The sequence below is a fragment of the Eschrichtius robustus genome, chromosome 3 (genome assembly GCF_028021215.1).
Source record: "Eschrichtius robustus isolate mEscRob2 chromosome 3, mEscRob2.pri, whole genome shotgun sequence".
NCBI lineage: Eukaryota > Metazoa > Chordata > Mammalia > Artiodactyla > Eschrichtiidae > Eschrichtius > Eschrichtius robustus.
In genome coordinates, this window is record NC_090826.1 from 83126973 (window position 1) to 83142554 (window position 15582).

General features: G+C 45.7%; 1 protein-coding gene across 7 annotated transcripts in view; it reads right to left on the reverse strand.

The window, feature by feature from the left end:
- The window catches only part of ABCA4 (ATP binding cassette subfamily A member 4), a 126562-nt gene that overhangs the window by 72152 nt on the left and 38828 nt on the right, over nucleotides 1-15582 (reverse strand). For 6 of the 7 annotated variants that reach the window (XM_068540355.1, XM_068540356.1, XM_068540350.1 and 3 more), the window contains 4 exons: nucleotides 15304-15420; nucleotides 14429-14626; nucleotides 1712-1917; nucleotides 873-1049 (listed from right to left, as the gene is read on the reverse strand). In XM_068540355.1, the coding sequence (XP_068396456.1) occupies nucleotides 873-1049; nucleotides 1712-1917; nucleotides 14429-14626; nucleotides 15304-15420 (698 nt within the window). Of the gene's footprint in view, nucleotides 1-872; nucleotides 1050-1711; nucleotides 1918-9530; nucleotides 9797-14428; nucleotides 14627-15303; nucleotides 15421-15582 lie in introns of those variants that run through there. The other variant, XM_068540354.1, reaches the window with a different exon arrangement.

The following is a 15582-nucleotide window of genomic DNA, read 5'->3' on the forward strand; positions in this document are numbered from 1 at the left end:
GGACTGAGGTGTTACACCCATACTGGGCTTTATTTTACTACCTTGCCAGCTGGCAATTTGACTCTTCCTTTTACAGGCTGTGCACGTTTATCTCCTCCCTGAACCCTGCAAACCCACACGTACACTATGGTGAACTTCCCAGTTTTCTTCTAGGAGTTGAATCCCTAAGCCAACTGCAGATCTCTGCTGCTGTCCTTGGGAGCATTTCTGCCCCCATCCACCATAGTAAATGAGCCCTCCCAGCCCCTTCTCCCTCTTTATCCCTCCCTCTACCACCCCCCAAATGCATGTTCAGAAAACAGTGGGCTACTTGCTTAGTTTGCTACTGGCCAGCAAATGTACAGGCCTGGGGATGGGGGTGGGCAGGCAGGGAGGGCCCAAGCTCATCCAACACATCCCTCTACCTTTTCATTAAGCATACATCATGAGAATGTTAATTAGGGAAGGAGCTGCATTATTCCAAGGCTCCTAGGAACCGGACCTACTTGTGATGCAGAGTCCTAATTTGCTGTTTTGGCAGTCACTGGGCAAACACTCTGACCTGAACCCTTCCACATACCAAACATACTACGTAGTGGAAATTTTAAAAGCCTTTGTCCCCTCCCCCAACCTCACTTCCCCTGCTTTAATTTTCACCTTCCCTTTTCCACCCACAACACCAGCTCCTTTCTCCCACTTTACTTGTCCATCTGACCCTGCCCGGAGTCGAGGAGAAGCAGGCTTCTCAATCAGAGCTCCATTCTCCCGGAGCCGGCCCCAGGCCCCGGGTTTTTTTCTCCAAAGAGATTGAAGCCTGGGGAGCACCTCCACCTCACCCCACCCCAGCAACCTGATCAGCTTGTCCTGGAGGGGGATTGGGACCTCAGACTCACGAGTCATCCACGAAGCAGGGGTAAGGCATCTGCTGGAGGTAGATTCCAACTGGAACCTCAGCCTGGGCCTGACTCCTTGTGATCCCCTGTTCAACCATGTCCTGCAGATAGGCAAACCCGCCCCAGATGTATCGGAAGTCTTCCACAGGATCAGCTCTGGGGCCAGAATCCCAGTACCTAAGAAGAAAACCGGAGAGAGGGACAAAGGATGGGAATGGGAATGGACAGCTCACTCACTGGTCATAAGCACGAGGGGACTCCGTATTCACCCTCCTGAAACTTTCCCCTGAACTTTTCCACACTATCTGATTCTATTTTCCAGTTCACAGGTTAAATCTCAATTATGAACATTAGCCACAGCACGATTTGTAATTGCTTTCATTCAAGTACTCTACTTTGAGCTTTACAAAATATCTTACTTCCTCTGATTTAACTTAATTTAATTGATTTACAGGCTGAGTCCAGTCTGAATCCCCTACCCTGTACCAAACATAATTTCCCAGTGACTTTGGTGAAACCTCATTTGCAGAATCTCTATGTGAAGATAACTCAATAACTCAAACCTAGAGGTTTTCATCTCCAAATTGCACAAAGGCCAGCCAGGGACAAGTGCTGAGTTGAGGGGGTAAAGACAGGGTAGCTGAACTCTCCTGGTCCCACCAACTAGCAGGATCTACTGTCTAGCTTAGTTCTTTGATATCAAAGTGCTTCTGTGCCTTTCTGAGTAACCTTTCTGCCCCTGAAGGAGATGGGTGGCCTGAGCCCACAGGAGCCCCCTTTCCTTGCCTCATACATCACTGGGGATGCCCAGGTCCTTCTGAGATCTCCTGAAACATCACCTGTCTTTGATCTTATTGGTTTTCTCCACCACATCTATGTCCATTCGGATCTTGTACTTCACATGGGGTGGTAGGGAGCTGGTCCAGGGATACATGTCGGGAAATACCACACCAGCCCAGAACCTGTTTTCCTCCAGCAGAGACAGGGCTCGTTGGGTGAGTTGAAATTCATCATCGTAGCTTTCAAACTTGTCCAGGATCAAGCACTGTGGATAATCACAAAGGTTGAGAGAGTCTGAGGAGCACCACCTGCAAAGACTCAACTGCAAGAAAATGGCAGAGGATCAGGGCTGCTGCCCCAAGGGATGGGTCAAAAGCAAGGAGACCTATAAACTTACTGTTTGCTTAACTCCGGGGTCTGGTGTTTTCAATGTGTCTAGGTTTGGGGGTGAAAGGGGGCTTAGGAACGCTGACTTGCTCTCATCCCTGCAGATTTAGTGAGGACCGCACTATCGGGCTGTCCAAGTATGCAAGTCGTCAAAATGACAAAAATACTCCCAGCTCTCACTCCCCAGCATGGGGAGTTGAGGGAGTGGGGTCACATCAGATACAAGCTGCTTTGAAGATCAGAAAGCCTGCTAATAAAAGAGTTTTAAAGAGAGAGAGAAACAGTCCCAACGGTAAACCTTCCTGCCTCTCTGCAAACACACAAGGATGGCCAGCTGAGGCAAGAACAAGGAGGAAGAAAGAAAATAACAGAAAGTCAAAGTGATTTCGTCAGGGAAATCATTTCCAGTTACAATTTTATGACAGGTAATGAGGATGGAGGAGGAATTTCCTAACATGTCTTTTTTTTTTCTCCCCAGAAGAGAAAAAAATCATTACCCAGAAAAGAGCAAAACTAAGAATTTCTTTTAATTTGAATATTGGGAGTTGTCCACTTTTACAGATTTGTTAAAGCGGTTGTATTGTACTTGGATGTGTTTTATCCTTAACCTCCTGTTTCTGTAATACACTGGGGTTATTGTGCGATGTTTCTTTCTTAGAATGTAACTCACAAGAGGTCAGCTGGCCTTGTCTTGATTAATCTGTTCATGGAATACTTACTGAAAGCCTGCAATGTGCCAGAGCCTGCTTGGCTCCAGGGATACAAGGAGGAAAGATAAAATCTCTTACTGAAAGAAACTCCAGACCTAATGAGGGAGAGGGTTGGAGTAAACCAACAATCAGAATGCAGAATGATCAGGTTCTGGTGAAAGCAAGCCTAGGGTAGTCTAGCAGCCCAGTGGAGGGATGAGGCTAAGTCTACCGGGGGCGGGCGGGGGGGGTCTCAGAGGGTTGCCTGGAGGAAGAGACTACTGAGCAGGATGAGAATAAGCAGGAATTAGCCAAGGGAAGAAAGCAAGGGAAAGGTCAGCTCAGGCACAGGGAACAGCTCGCAGGGTTTCTGGAAACCTGCAGGAATAGAATAGTGGTTTCCTTCCTTGGCTGTGCTTTAGAACCACCACGGAGCGTTAAAAAGACAACTATACTCAAGTCCCACCCCAAACAATGAAATCAGATTCTCAAGAGGCAGGGCCAAGGCATCAGCATTTTGTCAAACACTCCCCAGCTTGTGCCAATGTACAGAGAAGAACGTAGGTGAGCAGAGGTGAGAGGTAAGAGATGTGTACTAAGAAGGCAGGTGGGGACCAGGTCAGTTGCCCTGCTGGGTTTGCACGGTGACCGGCCAACTGAGAGGTTTCATGGGATGCAGGGCTTTCCATGCTAAAATCAGGAGTTTCCTGGCAAACCCTAAAAAGCCACAAGAAACCACTGTAGGGTTTTAAGCAGAGGTAGGACATATGAGATCAGACCATGTTTCTGAAAGATCACTGGTGGTGGGAAGGGGGAGCAGGAAGCCTGGTTAGAAGGCTGTTGATGTAACACAGGCTTAAAGGAACACATTAACTCTCCCACAGAGCCTGTGAGTTACCTGGAATCCTCATTTTATTGAAGAGGAGACCTACCAGAGGTCACGCAGCTAGACAGTGGCAGAGCCTGCGTTCTCTCCCCATTTTTCAACGCCAGGCCCAGACTTCTTCCCACACCAGGAGCCACAGGCAAAGCCTGATCCACAGGCTCTCCATGTGCTCACAATTGTCTTGCAAAGTAAGAGAGCACAGCTATTACTTATCTCTCTGTTTTAAAATAATCTGTCTGTCTCTCTCTTCTTTTAAATCAGTTCGTCGAGTTTAGGACTGCATATATAGAGTTTTAGTATTGACAAATAGAGTGAACTTGAAATTAAATTTCTAAAATAATCAGGAAAGTTCTTGGGGAGATGGAAATTCTCTGCAGTTTCTTTTAGCTGTGACACACACACACACACACACACACACACACACGAGTATTCTACCAATTCCCTCATAGCATCACAGGGCACTTGGACAGACAGAGTCATAGAGGGGTCTTACAGTCTGATGTGCTTGCTTACTGATGAGGAAACTGGCATCCTAGGGCCTTGCCCCAGGTCAGTATAGGTCAGAAGCAGAATATGAATCCATGTTTTCAAGCGTCAAGCCTGAAGGGTGCTGCTGTTCCTTCACATTGCTCTAAGAGTAAGCCATACTCCAACTACGAAGTCAGAGCAACAGAATTCCTAAACAAGATCTCTTGCCCCTGTCCAGTAGATCAGCACTGTCCAGTAGAACTTTCTGCAGTGATGGAAATGTTCTATTTCTGCCCTATCCAACATGGTAGCCAGTAACCACATATGGCTATTGAGTACTTGAAATGTGGCTAGTGCATCTGAGGCACTGAATTTTTCACTTTAATTTATTTAAATTTAAATAGCGACATGTGGTTACTGCATTGGTTAGCACAGCTCTAGAGACAGTAAGTTCCCGGAGGTCAGGGGCCATGTCTTATTCATTAGGTCTCTGGAACAGTATTTCCTCATGAAAGGGACTCAATAAGTGTTTACTGAATTGAATTAATTCAAATTTAGAAGTCCCAAATGCTGCAAGAAATATAACTTTACTACTGTGTGTTGTGAACATAATCCTGTGCACCCGAAATCAGATGGTAAACTAGGAGAAATTAGTGAAAGGTGAATTTTTGATATAATGTTAGTAAGAGTATAACTCTCAGCGAAGCAAAAAAGCTAATAAAAACAAACACATTTTAATAATGTGACTTTCCGAGCAATCTAGCCCATTCTCTTTGAACTCTCCTTTCATGTCTTAAAGGGAAATCTATACTGGAATAAGCGCTGATGTTTTCAGTGATATCGTTGAGTCCTGCAATGACGTGGGCTCCATCCTGGCTCTTTTATCAGGCAGCTGATTCACAGTCATGTTTCCTGCTGTATCCCCCTAGGCTGGTACCCTGATACTCTCTGGAAAAACAAAACCAAAAGGTTCTCAAACACTCATTTTTACCCTGAAACATCTGACCCATTTTCAAAGTTGAATTATCATCTTTGGAAAGATGGTACAGGGTAGTGTTTGAATGCCATCCCCACTCTGCTGTTTCCTAACTGTGTGGCCTCTCTTTCCCTATCTGCGAGCTGGAGATACGCCTACCTCACAGGTGTGTTCTAAGGATCACATGAACTTGTTTGGGAAGGGCCAGCCAGTGCCGCCTGGTAAGAATAAAAGCTGATGCTTACTGCAGGCTCACAATATGACCAAAACTGGTCCAAGGGCTTCGCTTATATTAACCCCTTGAATCATCACAACCACTTTACGATTATCACTCCAAGCTCTCTTAAGAGGCATGATGAGCAAACTTCCCCTGGAGAGAGCCTGTGTTTTAACCATGTAGGATACTAAACTATTTCACAAGTAATGAGGACTCGATGAATACCATTTTTATTACTGTTTTTGCAAAATATCTTGAAAATCAAAAGAGTCTAGTGGCTTTTAAGCCCCTGCCAGGTTACCTTTCATTTATGACAGCTGTTTGTCTGGGGAAGAAGGCAGTTACCTTTTAAAAACAATATGGCTGGGAACATAACCCATCCCAAGCTGATCCATAGCAACTCATCTAGTTAGAACAATGCTACGGACAGAAGCCAAAGCTCTGTGTCCACGTGGGCAATGGAGGGTGGCAGTGGGGTGGGTCCTAAGCCACTGGTGTTCACTAGCTTGCTCATTGGCCATTAGGTGAAAGTCAGACAACTCTACCAGAGGAAGGTCTTATGAAGCTAATCCAGAACATCTTCCTGAGGTCAAGGCAGAGCAATTGCAGATTTGGACATGAGTCAGAACTCCCTGGGTCATCCACTGAGGTATGACTCATGATGTACCCTTGCATTCTCATGGGGAGGCCACCTGGCTAACAGCAAATGACCTCGTTCCCTTTTGGTACTTGCTCTGGCCCCTGAAGTTAAGATCTTGGCTAACGAGCATGTATATTGATGAGAGTGTGTACATGAGTGTGTTTGGGAGGCAATGATGAATGACTAAACCCTTAACCAAGGTTATGGATTTTGACATATCTGGTGTGGTCTGATTAGCTTGTAAGTTAACACATAGTAGGTTCTAATGAGACTGAAGCCACAGAGTCTGTTTATAAAAGCTATTTGGTTCTACACAGAGAGAAACTGTGTGACCATGGATGTTAGGGAAGAATACTGTAGGTAGGTAAGTAATGGCTAGTGTAAGAGGCTCAGCATAAAAATAGCACCAGTACTGGGAAAAAAATTCAAAGGGCATCTTCACTGATTAAAAATTCGTTGTCTCACAGCTTCAGAGGCAGATTCTGGGCAAATTTTGCAAGCAGAATTCAGAATCTCAAAGAGAATTGTTATAATGCCCTGTGATAGCCAAGGGCAGTAAAGCAAGAGAAGAGGTTTCCTTGTCTCCTTCCGTTCCCAACTACTGTGGCCAAAATCTGGGTGGCAGGACCACTGCCATTTGAAGCCCACACATATCCTACAATTCCTTGTTTGTTGTTTTGCTGATACTCACCAGGAACCAGAGTGTACCCTGGCGGAAGAGGTGTGGCTCTCTCCAGGGCAGGCAGCTGTGTTTAAGACCTCTGGAGAATGCAGTCACTTGTTTACACAGCTAAATCAAACACTACCTTGGGAGAAGAAGCTGCAGTAGCAGCAGGCTTCCTTCTTCAACTGCGACCTCTCCAACTCTAATTCAAACACATTAAATAATAGATAAATTATCTATTAAGTGGGAAACGATGTCCAGTGGAGGCAAAGAGAGAAAGAATCTCTTTTTCTGCTTGAACCTGATAATCAAAGGGGATTGGCACTCTGTGCTGACTCAGTACTTTGACTAATACACCCAGGACATGTGAGGGATAAGAAAAGCACTACACCCTGAGAGACACTGCCTCTACAATCCTGCCTCTTACAAATTTGACTTCCACACTCAGGCTGAGGACAAAGCGGCTGATGAATGCCAACTGAGGTCTCAAGTGGTCCCGCTGGTGGACCTGGAGACACGTGGGGTTCCTTCTGGAAAATGCCAATGGATGTGGGCAAACATCCCAGAATGAATTTCCTGGCATATCTAGACCATAACACTCAAGATTTGTTTCCCAACACATGGAAAAAGCCACTGGATAAAATAGTTTTGGGCTGTTTGAGTTGGTTGAGATGGTGAGGTAGAGGCCAAAGGCGTTGCCATACATTTTATCTACCACACCGGGCACCGTGAACAGACATCTGAAATGTTCAACCACAAAGAGTGAGGAAATGCACCACGACAGGAAAACAAAGGGATAGGAAATGCACAGCTGTTAAAAAATGTCCGTTCCTAAAATAAATAAATACAATAATGAAACAAATGAAAAGGTCAGGTTGGAGCATGAAGACTCACACTAGGACAAAGCCACCAGGTGATGCTTCCTGTGTAGTTAGGTCCAAGGAAAGACAGAACAGCCTGGCTGACGACGGCAGGGGATTTTAGCTCTCAAAGCTTTCTTGTTTAACCATTCCAACAACTTTGGGAGGGAAGTGTTACCATATTCAAAATATTTAATAATCAGCAGAGCTGGGCACTGACCATTGAAAGGACCTGCCAGTCACAAACACCCAGTCCAGCCACACTGGTGAACACTGCCCTAGCTGTAGCTTCACTTATCATCCTTATTTTTCAGGCAGGGGAACAGCGATATTGCCCGAAATCACAGAGCTGGTACATCACGGCAAGACTGGGGTTTCAGAAAGATCTCACTGGAGGCAGTCTGGGAGCTGAACAGAAGCAGTGAGAGACCAGAGGCCCAGAGACCAGCTAGGAGAGATGGTACAGGCCCTAGTAAACAGAGGCCATACATGGAGAGGGTGAGGAAGGGGGATTTCGGAGACAATTTGGAAGATATTTGACAGTCCTTGGAGGATTTGTGACATTTTGACTTTGGATTTGTGTAACTTGTTTCTCCTCCATTAGATTGAATTCTAGCAGCTCCTTGAGGTACCACTACTAAGGCCTTATTTAATGACAAGCTTATCTCTCTCAATAGAATGTGAGCTTCCAGGGGTCAGGGATTAATTGTATTTATTCAGAGGTAGGTAGTTCAATTCATGCGAATATATGAATGACTGAATGAGCTCAAATCTCTTTGGTTTCCTACTCTAAACCTAGTTATTTCCAAGCAGAAAAGACTGAATCACAATAGTGTCTGTTATTCTGAATATAACAAAATAATGGCTGTCCCTATCCAACTCATTATGTAATTTATCCAAACAACACTGACTGAACCCCCTACTAATATGCCCCTTGTGGTACAAGAAAGAACTTCCTCTTCAGAGCCAGACAGGTCTGGATTAGAATTCTGGATCCACCTCTTATCTGCTGTGGTATGTTAGGCAAGTCAGTTTTTAATTCTATAAAATGATAACAATTACGCCTGCTGGGCAGGTAGTTAGGAGCGTTGCATGAGATGACATGTAAGAGTGCCCAACATAGTGGCTGGCTCACAGCAGGCTCAAATACAAGTTCCTTTCTTCTACCTGCAACTCGAGCCCCCCCCCCCCCCCCCCCGCCTCCCCAAACTGTGTTCTCCTTCCTCAGCCCAGTTCTATGTTTCTGAGAGGCCGATGAGCCATAAAATAAGGTCATTGCCCATGAGTTGCTTATGATCCAGTTCATGGCTCTTAAAATAATATTGCTCTAATGGTGTAGACTTTTGTACCCTTTTGACCTTTCCCCTGACTTCTCCCTAGCCTCCCAATGCACATTTGGAGACAATGAATCAACAGAAGAAAGCACTAGGACAGATATTATGCGAATCCCTAAACATCTGACTAAAGTAAATTACACGATCAGTAGCTTTACCTTCCTTATCCTATTTTTATTTAGGCTAGCCTGAAAAATACGCTCCCTGAGCACATTCTGGTTGGGTAGTGGTGGCATGTGGCCAGGACCATGCAAGGTACAGAGGAAAGGTGGTCCAAAAAATCCCCCTACTGATAATTCATCAACAAGATAATCACCATGTAGATAATAAAGAGTTATGCACATATATTGAGTGTGTTGACAGCAGAGGTAAAAGCAGTTAATGAATACATGTTTTTTCAAGACTTAGGGAAAGGAAGTTGTAACTGGTTAAAGTACAATTTTATGCCTTGATCAGAGGTATTTTCATATTAAAGTTTGGCTGAATTCAGCTTTCTGATGCTAAATTCAAGACCTGAAATTCAAATATACTATGAAATTAAAATACACTGTGAATTCTAAATAGTATTCCATCTGTGCCAGGCCTAACCCTTCGCTAAACAAAGAAATCAAAGGGGAGGGGTGTGGATATTTGTTTTAACTAAAGGGTTATCAGAGGAATTTTTCTAATTGTGCTTTTCTCAGAAGAAAAATATATGTGAATAAGACATATAAATTATGAATGTAAGCGTATACACATACCAGTTTAAGATATTTACCTACATGAAGACTCATTTGCCCTCAGCCTCCTTGGACTTGGAGAAGGTGATCAGAAGGCCTGTAGAGATGACTCTTTCCACGTGTTAGAGATGTGATGCTCCCAAAATGTCACCTTCACCCCTTTCCCTAGTTGACTGCCCACCTTCTGACCAGGAAGTCTGTCTTTTATTCTTGATTTTTTTTTTTCCCTGCTAAGGGCAGGGGATCAGGGGAAAGACTAAACATGGTTATGGGATGAATAAGGTTATAGAAGCCCTTTATTGAGGACGTGCTCCAAGGACAGAAAGAGTTCTGGAGCCACTGAAGCACTGTCCACAGAAGGGCCAGAATGGCCCCAGAGACATCCTCCTGGGCCTTCAGGAATGGACTGAAAGTCCTGATTCTAAGCCAATTCACAAGGTTAATATGAAGAGTGGCTTCACATCCTGGTTAATGCTTACACAAAGTGAGTCTGAGAAAAAGCTACATTCCTCACGTGGTCTGTGGTTCAAGGGTGGACATCCTTGTGGTTCATAGCAAGAGCTGCCATGCATCAAATGGCTCTACTATGTGCCCAGCCCTCTCCAATCTCATCCTCACAGCCGCTTGGAAAGGGGGGCACTAACAGCCCCACCTAAGAGATGGGGAATCGGAGGCAGAGAATTTATACACAGGTTTAACTAGTCAATGGCACAAATGTATTGAGTGCCCTGCACGCTTCACTCACTTTATCTTTAACAACAACTGTGACGTCTGTTGTGTTATTATCTGGATTTTACGGATAAGAAAATTGAGCCTTAGCAGGTAAAGTGTCTTTCCCAGAGTGATGTAGCTCATGGGCAGAGATCCAGGCCCATTTATCCTCACTGGCAGGTGAGAAGGTTCCCCAAGCAGTGGCCTAACATGGCATACAATGACCAAGCAAGGCAGCTCCGGAGGAATGGGACACTCTCCAGGATACTCAGTGGAATGTCCAGTAACTAAGGCCTCACCCCGAGCAGAAAGAAAGAGGACTTGGCCCTTCTATTAGGTGAAGAGAAAACTTATTGAATCACTCCCCTTTCCTGTAATGACAAAAGGCTTAAAAGTTTGCTCTTAGTTCTTGGACCTTCTGTTGTTCAATACCACATCTGAGTGCAGCACTGACCGGAACTGACATAATTTACATTTTAGAGTATTTTTGCTGAATTTTCTTGAAATGATTTTTTTCGTTTTTGGAATAGGCAGGGAAGTAGGCATCAAGGCTGGCCCAGAAGTTCTCAAAGCTCTTTAATGAAAGTCATATTACTGAAAAGGAGAGGCTCAGTCAAGCCTTGAACAGCCTATGAAGGAACATGCTTGCTGCCCTGTCCTGGAGAGGCCATCATGAAGAGGTTTTCATGCCCTGTCTGCTACTGAGTAGTCCTCAGGATGAGAGCTGGGGAGTTTCCAAAGCTCCTCCAGACTTCCCAAAACACAAGGACAAAAGCGGAAAATTCCAGGACCAGTTGTAATGATTGGATTCTACCTCACTGCTTTACAACACCCGCCCCCAACACCCCCACCCCCACCCCCGCCCCGTCTTCTCCTTTCAGTTCATTCCCCATCACTTTCCTCCTTCCTCCCACTCCCCTGCTCCCCAGGGCAGGAAGATCAGAAACCTCAGCATAATTACCTGCTGGGTTTCTGCCACCATCAAAACTCCTCTTAGGAACCCCTGGGGCAGGCCACTGACCTGTGGCAGTCTTGGCCTTTGCTTAGGAGCATTTCGCTGGGCTAATGGGATTGCAAGGCCCCAGGGAAGTGTTGGTGGCTTATGTGAGATGCGATTAGCAGTTTTGTAATCCCTAGAGGAGCACCAGGAGTGGCTCAGTGGCTGGGCCTGATTTCACTAATTCCACTCTCCTCCTCCCAAATAGTATTTTTTGTTTGTTTGTATTTTACTAAAAAGTTAGTATTTATTAAGTGCTTACTAAATGCCAGGCACTGTCTTAAGTGCTTTGCATGAATTAACTCAGTTAATGCTCGTAACAAGCCTATTAGGTAAGTATTATTAATATTCCCACTTTACAGATGCAGAAACTGAGGCACAACTAGCAGGGATTTGAACCCAAGTGGTCTGGCTCCAGAGACTGAATTCTTAAGCATTTAATACATACTAAGTATCTGTTGGGTGCCTTGTGCTACATTAAGCACAAGCTACATGGAAAAAATGATCCTTCAAGAAAACAAGCCCTTTACATCACCATGCAAATGTCAAGTCAAACCTAAGAAGTATTCTTTATACTGATACGTAGTACCTCACAAAAATATTGTGAGACCCACTGAACTCTATTCTGCAAGAATAAAGGAACAGAGTGCCTCCATCTGCACCCCATCCAAAAAATCCTGCCTGTATTATAAGCACAGTGGTGGATGGTGGTGGGCATGGCCAGGGATGGGGACTTAGCTGGTAGAGGCACCGTGAGAAGAAGACGATGTCAACTGAGTAATTGTACAAGGGGACTCCAAGATCCTACCAATCCAACAGGTTTGTAAAAATACAGATTACCAGGCCTCTTCCCTGGGAATTCTGAGTCAGTTGATCTGGGTTTGCGTTCAGAAATCTGTTTCGTAAAAAGCACCCATGGTCATTCTTGTCTTCAGACAAGCTGGGAATCACTTTGTAATGACCTGAACTTTGGCTGTGCTGCTGCCACACCTGACCGCTGCTGAAAGGCCGCCTAGACAGCCTGTGCCAATATTTCCACGGTTCTGGAGACGGAGCATCACACACTCCAGGGAAATTCTGGGGGCGCCAAGGGCAGCAGGGAGTCCTCAAGAGCACCGTGGTGACAGCTGGTGCCGGGCTTTTTCTCACTAGTTAGCTATCCTCAGGACCAAGGAGTCTGGGGAGAGGGGCTTGCTCTTGGGGGCCACTGGCTTAATTCCCTCTCCTACTGCCCAGAGCATCTTCTACCTGCTAATGGTTCTATATGACATGAGGCCCAGTGGCAGGTGTGATAAGCCCTCAGGCGGAGATGTTCCCTGGAAGTTTGAGGTCGAGAATTCAAGAATAACTAGGATGGGCTCCTTGACTCTGATAACTCCAGCCTGCTGATCTGCCAGAGACGGACATGTTAACAGCGAACTTGAATCTAACTTGAATACGGTCTGAAAGAGATGTAAAGAGGGGGCCAGGGAAGCACAGAGGAGTGAATGACTTAACCTATGTCGAAGCGGAAGTGACATTTGAGAGCTCAGTCTCAAACAGTGAATGAAGAGAAGCTCAACAGATGGAGAAGGAAAAGTCCTTTCAGACTTCTCTGCCTTATGTTTCTTCTTTCGGGGAAATACCCTCCCCGAATTCACAGTAATCCTGCTCAGTCCATGAGACTCAGATGAAGCCAACTGTGCTTTCCTTACCTCGTGGTGGTACACAATCCGCTGAGGGACTGGGGATAGGTAGAGTGGCCAGGCCAATCTGAGAACTCTCTAGGAGTATTATGTATGCTATGGGAAAGCCACTCCCTCTTTCTGTGTAGTTTTTGGGGTAAAGATGACCTTTGAGGGCTGTGAGCAGCTGACACACTACCAAATGGAAAGGGTCTGGCTGAGATCAATGCTGGGCCAAGGCAAACAGAAAGGTAAGATGGAAGGACACAGTGTCCTAGGTCCCCTGAACTTCCGGGTTATGTCAACCAGTAAATTCTCTTTTTCATTTAAGCAAAAAGGCTCTCATAAATAGGCAGAGAAACAGCCATTTGCAAAGGATGAAATCAGGAGAAGCTGGGGTGTCCCTGAGGGTGGTGGAAGGACCTGTGGAGCAGAGCTGAAGGTGTATGAGTGAGCAGAGGCTGGGAAGGTGGGCTGGAGCAGGTTTGGAAGGGACTTGTGTTCCCTGAGGATGAGTCATTAAGATTGTAAGAGTGACAGTGATGCCAGTAGATGTGTGTTTGGAATGTAACTCTGGTGTCAGCGTGGAGAAGCGCCTGAACCAACAGAGACTGGACCCTGGAGTCCAGGGAGTGAGCCTTTAGAACAGGCTAGTGGAGAGATGACAAGGCCTCTGGGGCTCAGAGAGCCTGGCAAGCAAGAGGAGGAGTTGGGAAATACCTAGAGATGTGGAGACAAAGCTCAGTGACTGGATGTAACAGAGGCAGTGGAGGGGTCAGGACGGCAGGCTCTGAATTCAGGCACACCGGATCTGCATCCTGTCTGTTCTACCTAATAGCTGTGAGATGGGATCTTATTTAAACTCTTTAAGCCTCAGCTTCTGCACCTGTGAAGTGGGAATGATGATAGCATACACTTGATGGAGCTATCAGAGGATTGAATGAACTAAGGTACGTGAAAGCGCTTAGCACAGTGCTTGGCAAAAGGTTACACAGTAAATGAGAGCTGTTGAGTGGAAGGTGATTTAAGGTTGACCCTTAAACCTCTAGCTTGAGAATCTGGAAAACTGCAGAGGACCGTGATCAGGACAGGAAACGCTGGAGGAGGAGAGGCTTTATGGGTAGGGAGAATACAGATTTGTTTTGGACATGTTGAGGCTGATGTGCCTGTATAACCCCGGGGTGGGAGTGTCTAGCAAGCAGGGGGACCTTGGAACTTGAGGTTTGGTGGACACTACCAATGGACAGCCACTGAAGCAATGGCAGACAGGAGATGGCTGAGGACAGACACGACACTGTATGAGCTACAAGGCAGAAGGAGTAGCCAAGGAGGAGTCAGGGAGCTGTTAGGAGGCAGAAGATGTGAAGAGGGAACTATTTAATTGTGGATAAGCTGTTAGAGAACAGAATCCATCTCTGGGGGCTGTGGGAATTCTTGTTTCTTCAGGGGGGAAAATGAGATTTGAAACCCAAGACCACTTGACTTGCTAAGGGATCTCTGGCTCCACCTACAGGGCTGTCCTGGAGGGGCCCAATGTGGCCCTCAGGTGGCTTGCTGCCCTTACCTCCAGGTATTGATTAGCCAGGCGTAGCATGCGATCAGTGATGTTAAATATATCCCTCCAGTCGAAGCTGTCCATGTCATCAGCCTGGCCCTCTCGTGGACCCCTATAGAGGAAGTTCAGTACGGCTTCGGCAGTAATACCTTCTTCACCAAGCTGCCTATTCCAAGAGGCTTTTACTGTTGGGTTCTCCAGGGTGTCCTTGGGAAGAAGCAATACAGTTACAGCATTTAGAATTCCACAGGATCTTTGGTCTTGTTTTTAGGCCATTTCTAATTTTTAACAAATAGGATAGACTTTAAGGCTCCCTAAAAATCTAGTGGGTTTTCTTCCATCATAAGGCATATCTATCTATATCCCATTTCCCCCCAATACATAGGTCTCTATAACAGAGGGGAGACGTTTATGTGGGGATGGGGGAGAGGGGCAGGGAAATGGTATATAGGAAGCTTTCTTTTTCTTAAGGATTTTCTTTGGTTCCCTTTTAATTATCCCTGCTATGCAGGACTCTTATCTCCTGGTTTTGTGAAAGTGAAAATGAGACCAGAGAGACACACTCAACCACCTTTTGCAGTTACAGAGCTGGCCCCTTGGGGAGATGCCCCTCTGAATCTGAGGCCCTCAAGTGAATTCATAACAGCAAGAAACCTCAGGAGGTCACTGATCTTACGCCGGTTTTCACATTTCCCCAGAGTTTCAGAAACCTATACCCCACCCTAAGTTGGTGATTCCACATGATGACAGCTTCCAAAACTGGTGCTTATTATATTTTGATCTAACTCCAGGGGTGATTAACCCTCTATTGGGCAAAGGAAACAAATGGAACTTTCCTGGCCTTTCTCCTCCCCCCGCCTCCCGACCTCTAATGCCATCCGTACTCTGATCATGGTCATCTGCATGCTCTTGTCAAAGAAGTACCAGATCTGGGGCCCTACTTCTTCCCAGGCTTTGACCAACTTCCTGAAACGCTCCAGCTCTTCAAACGTCGAGTTGGCCTAAAACCAGACAGAGACAGCAGAAGGATGGAGAGAGAAAAAGTGAGAGAGAATCTTGGTTGTACCTTTCCTGTCACGAACCCTCAATACTTAGGAAAGGCTTTTCAAGGAAGTGTCTTTATTTTCTCAGTTGATTGATATTTCCCAGAACAATCAGCTATT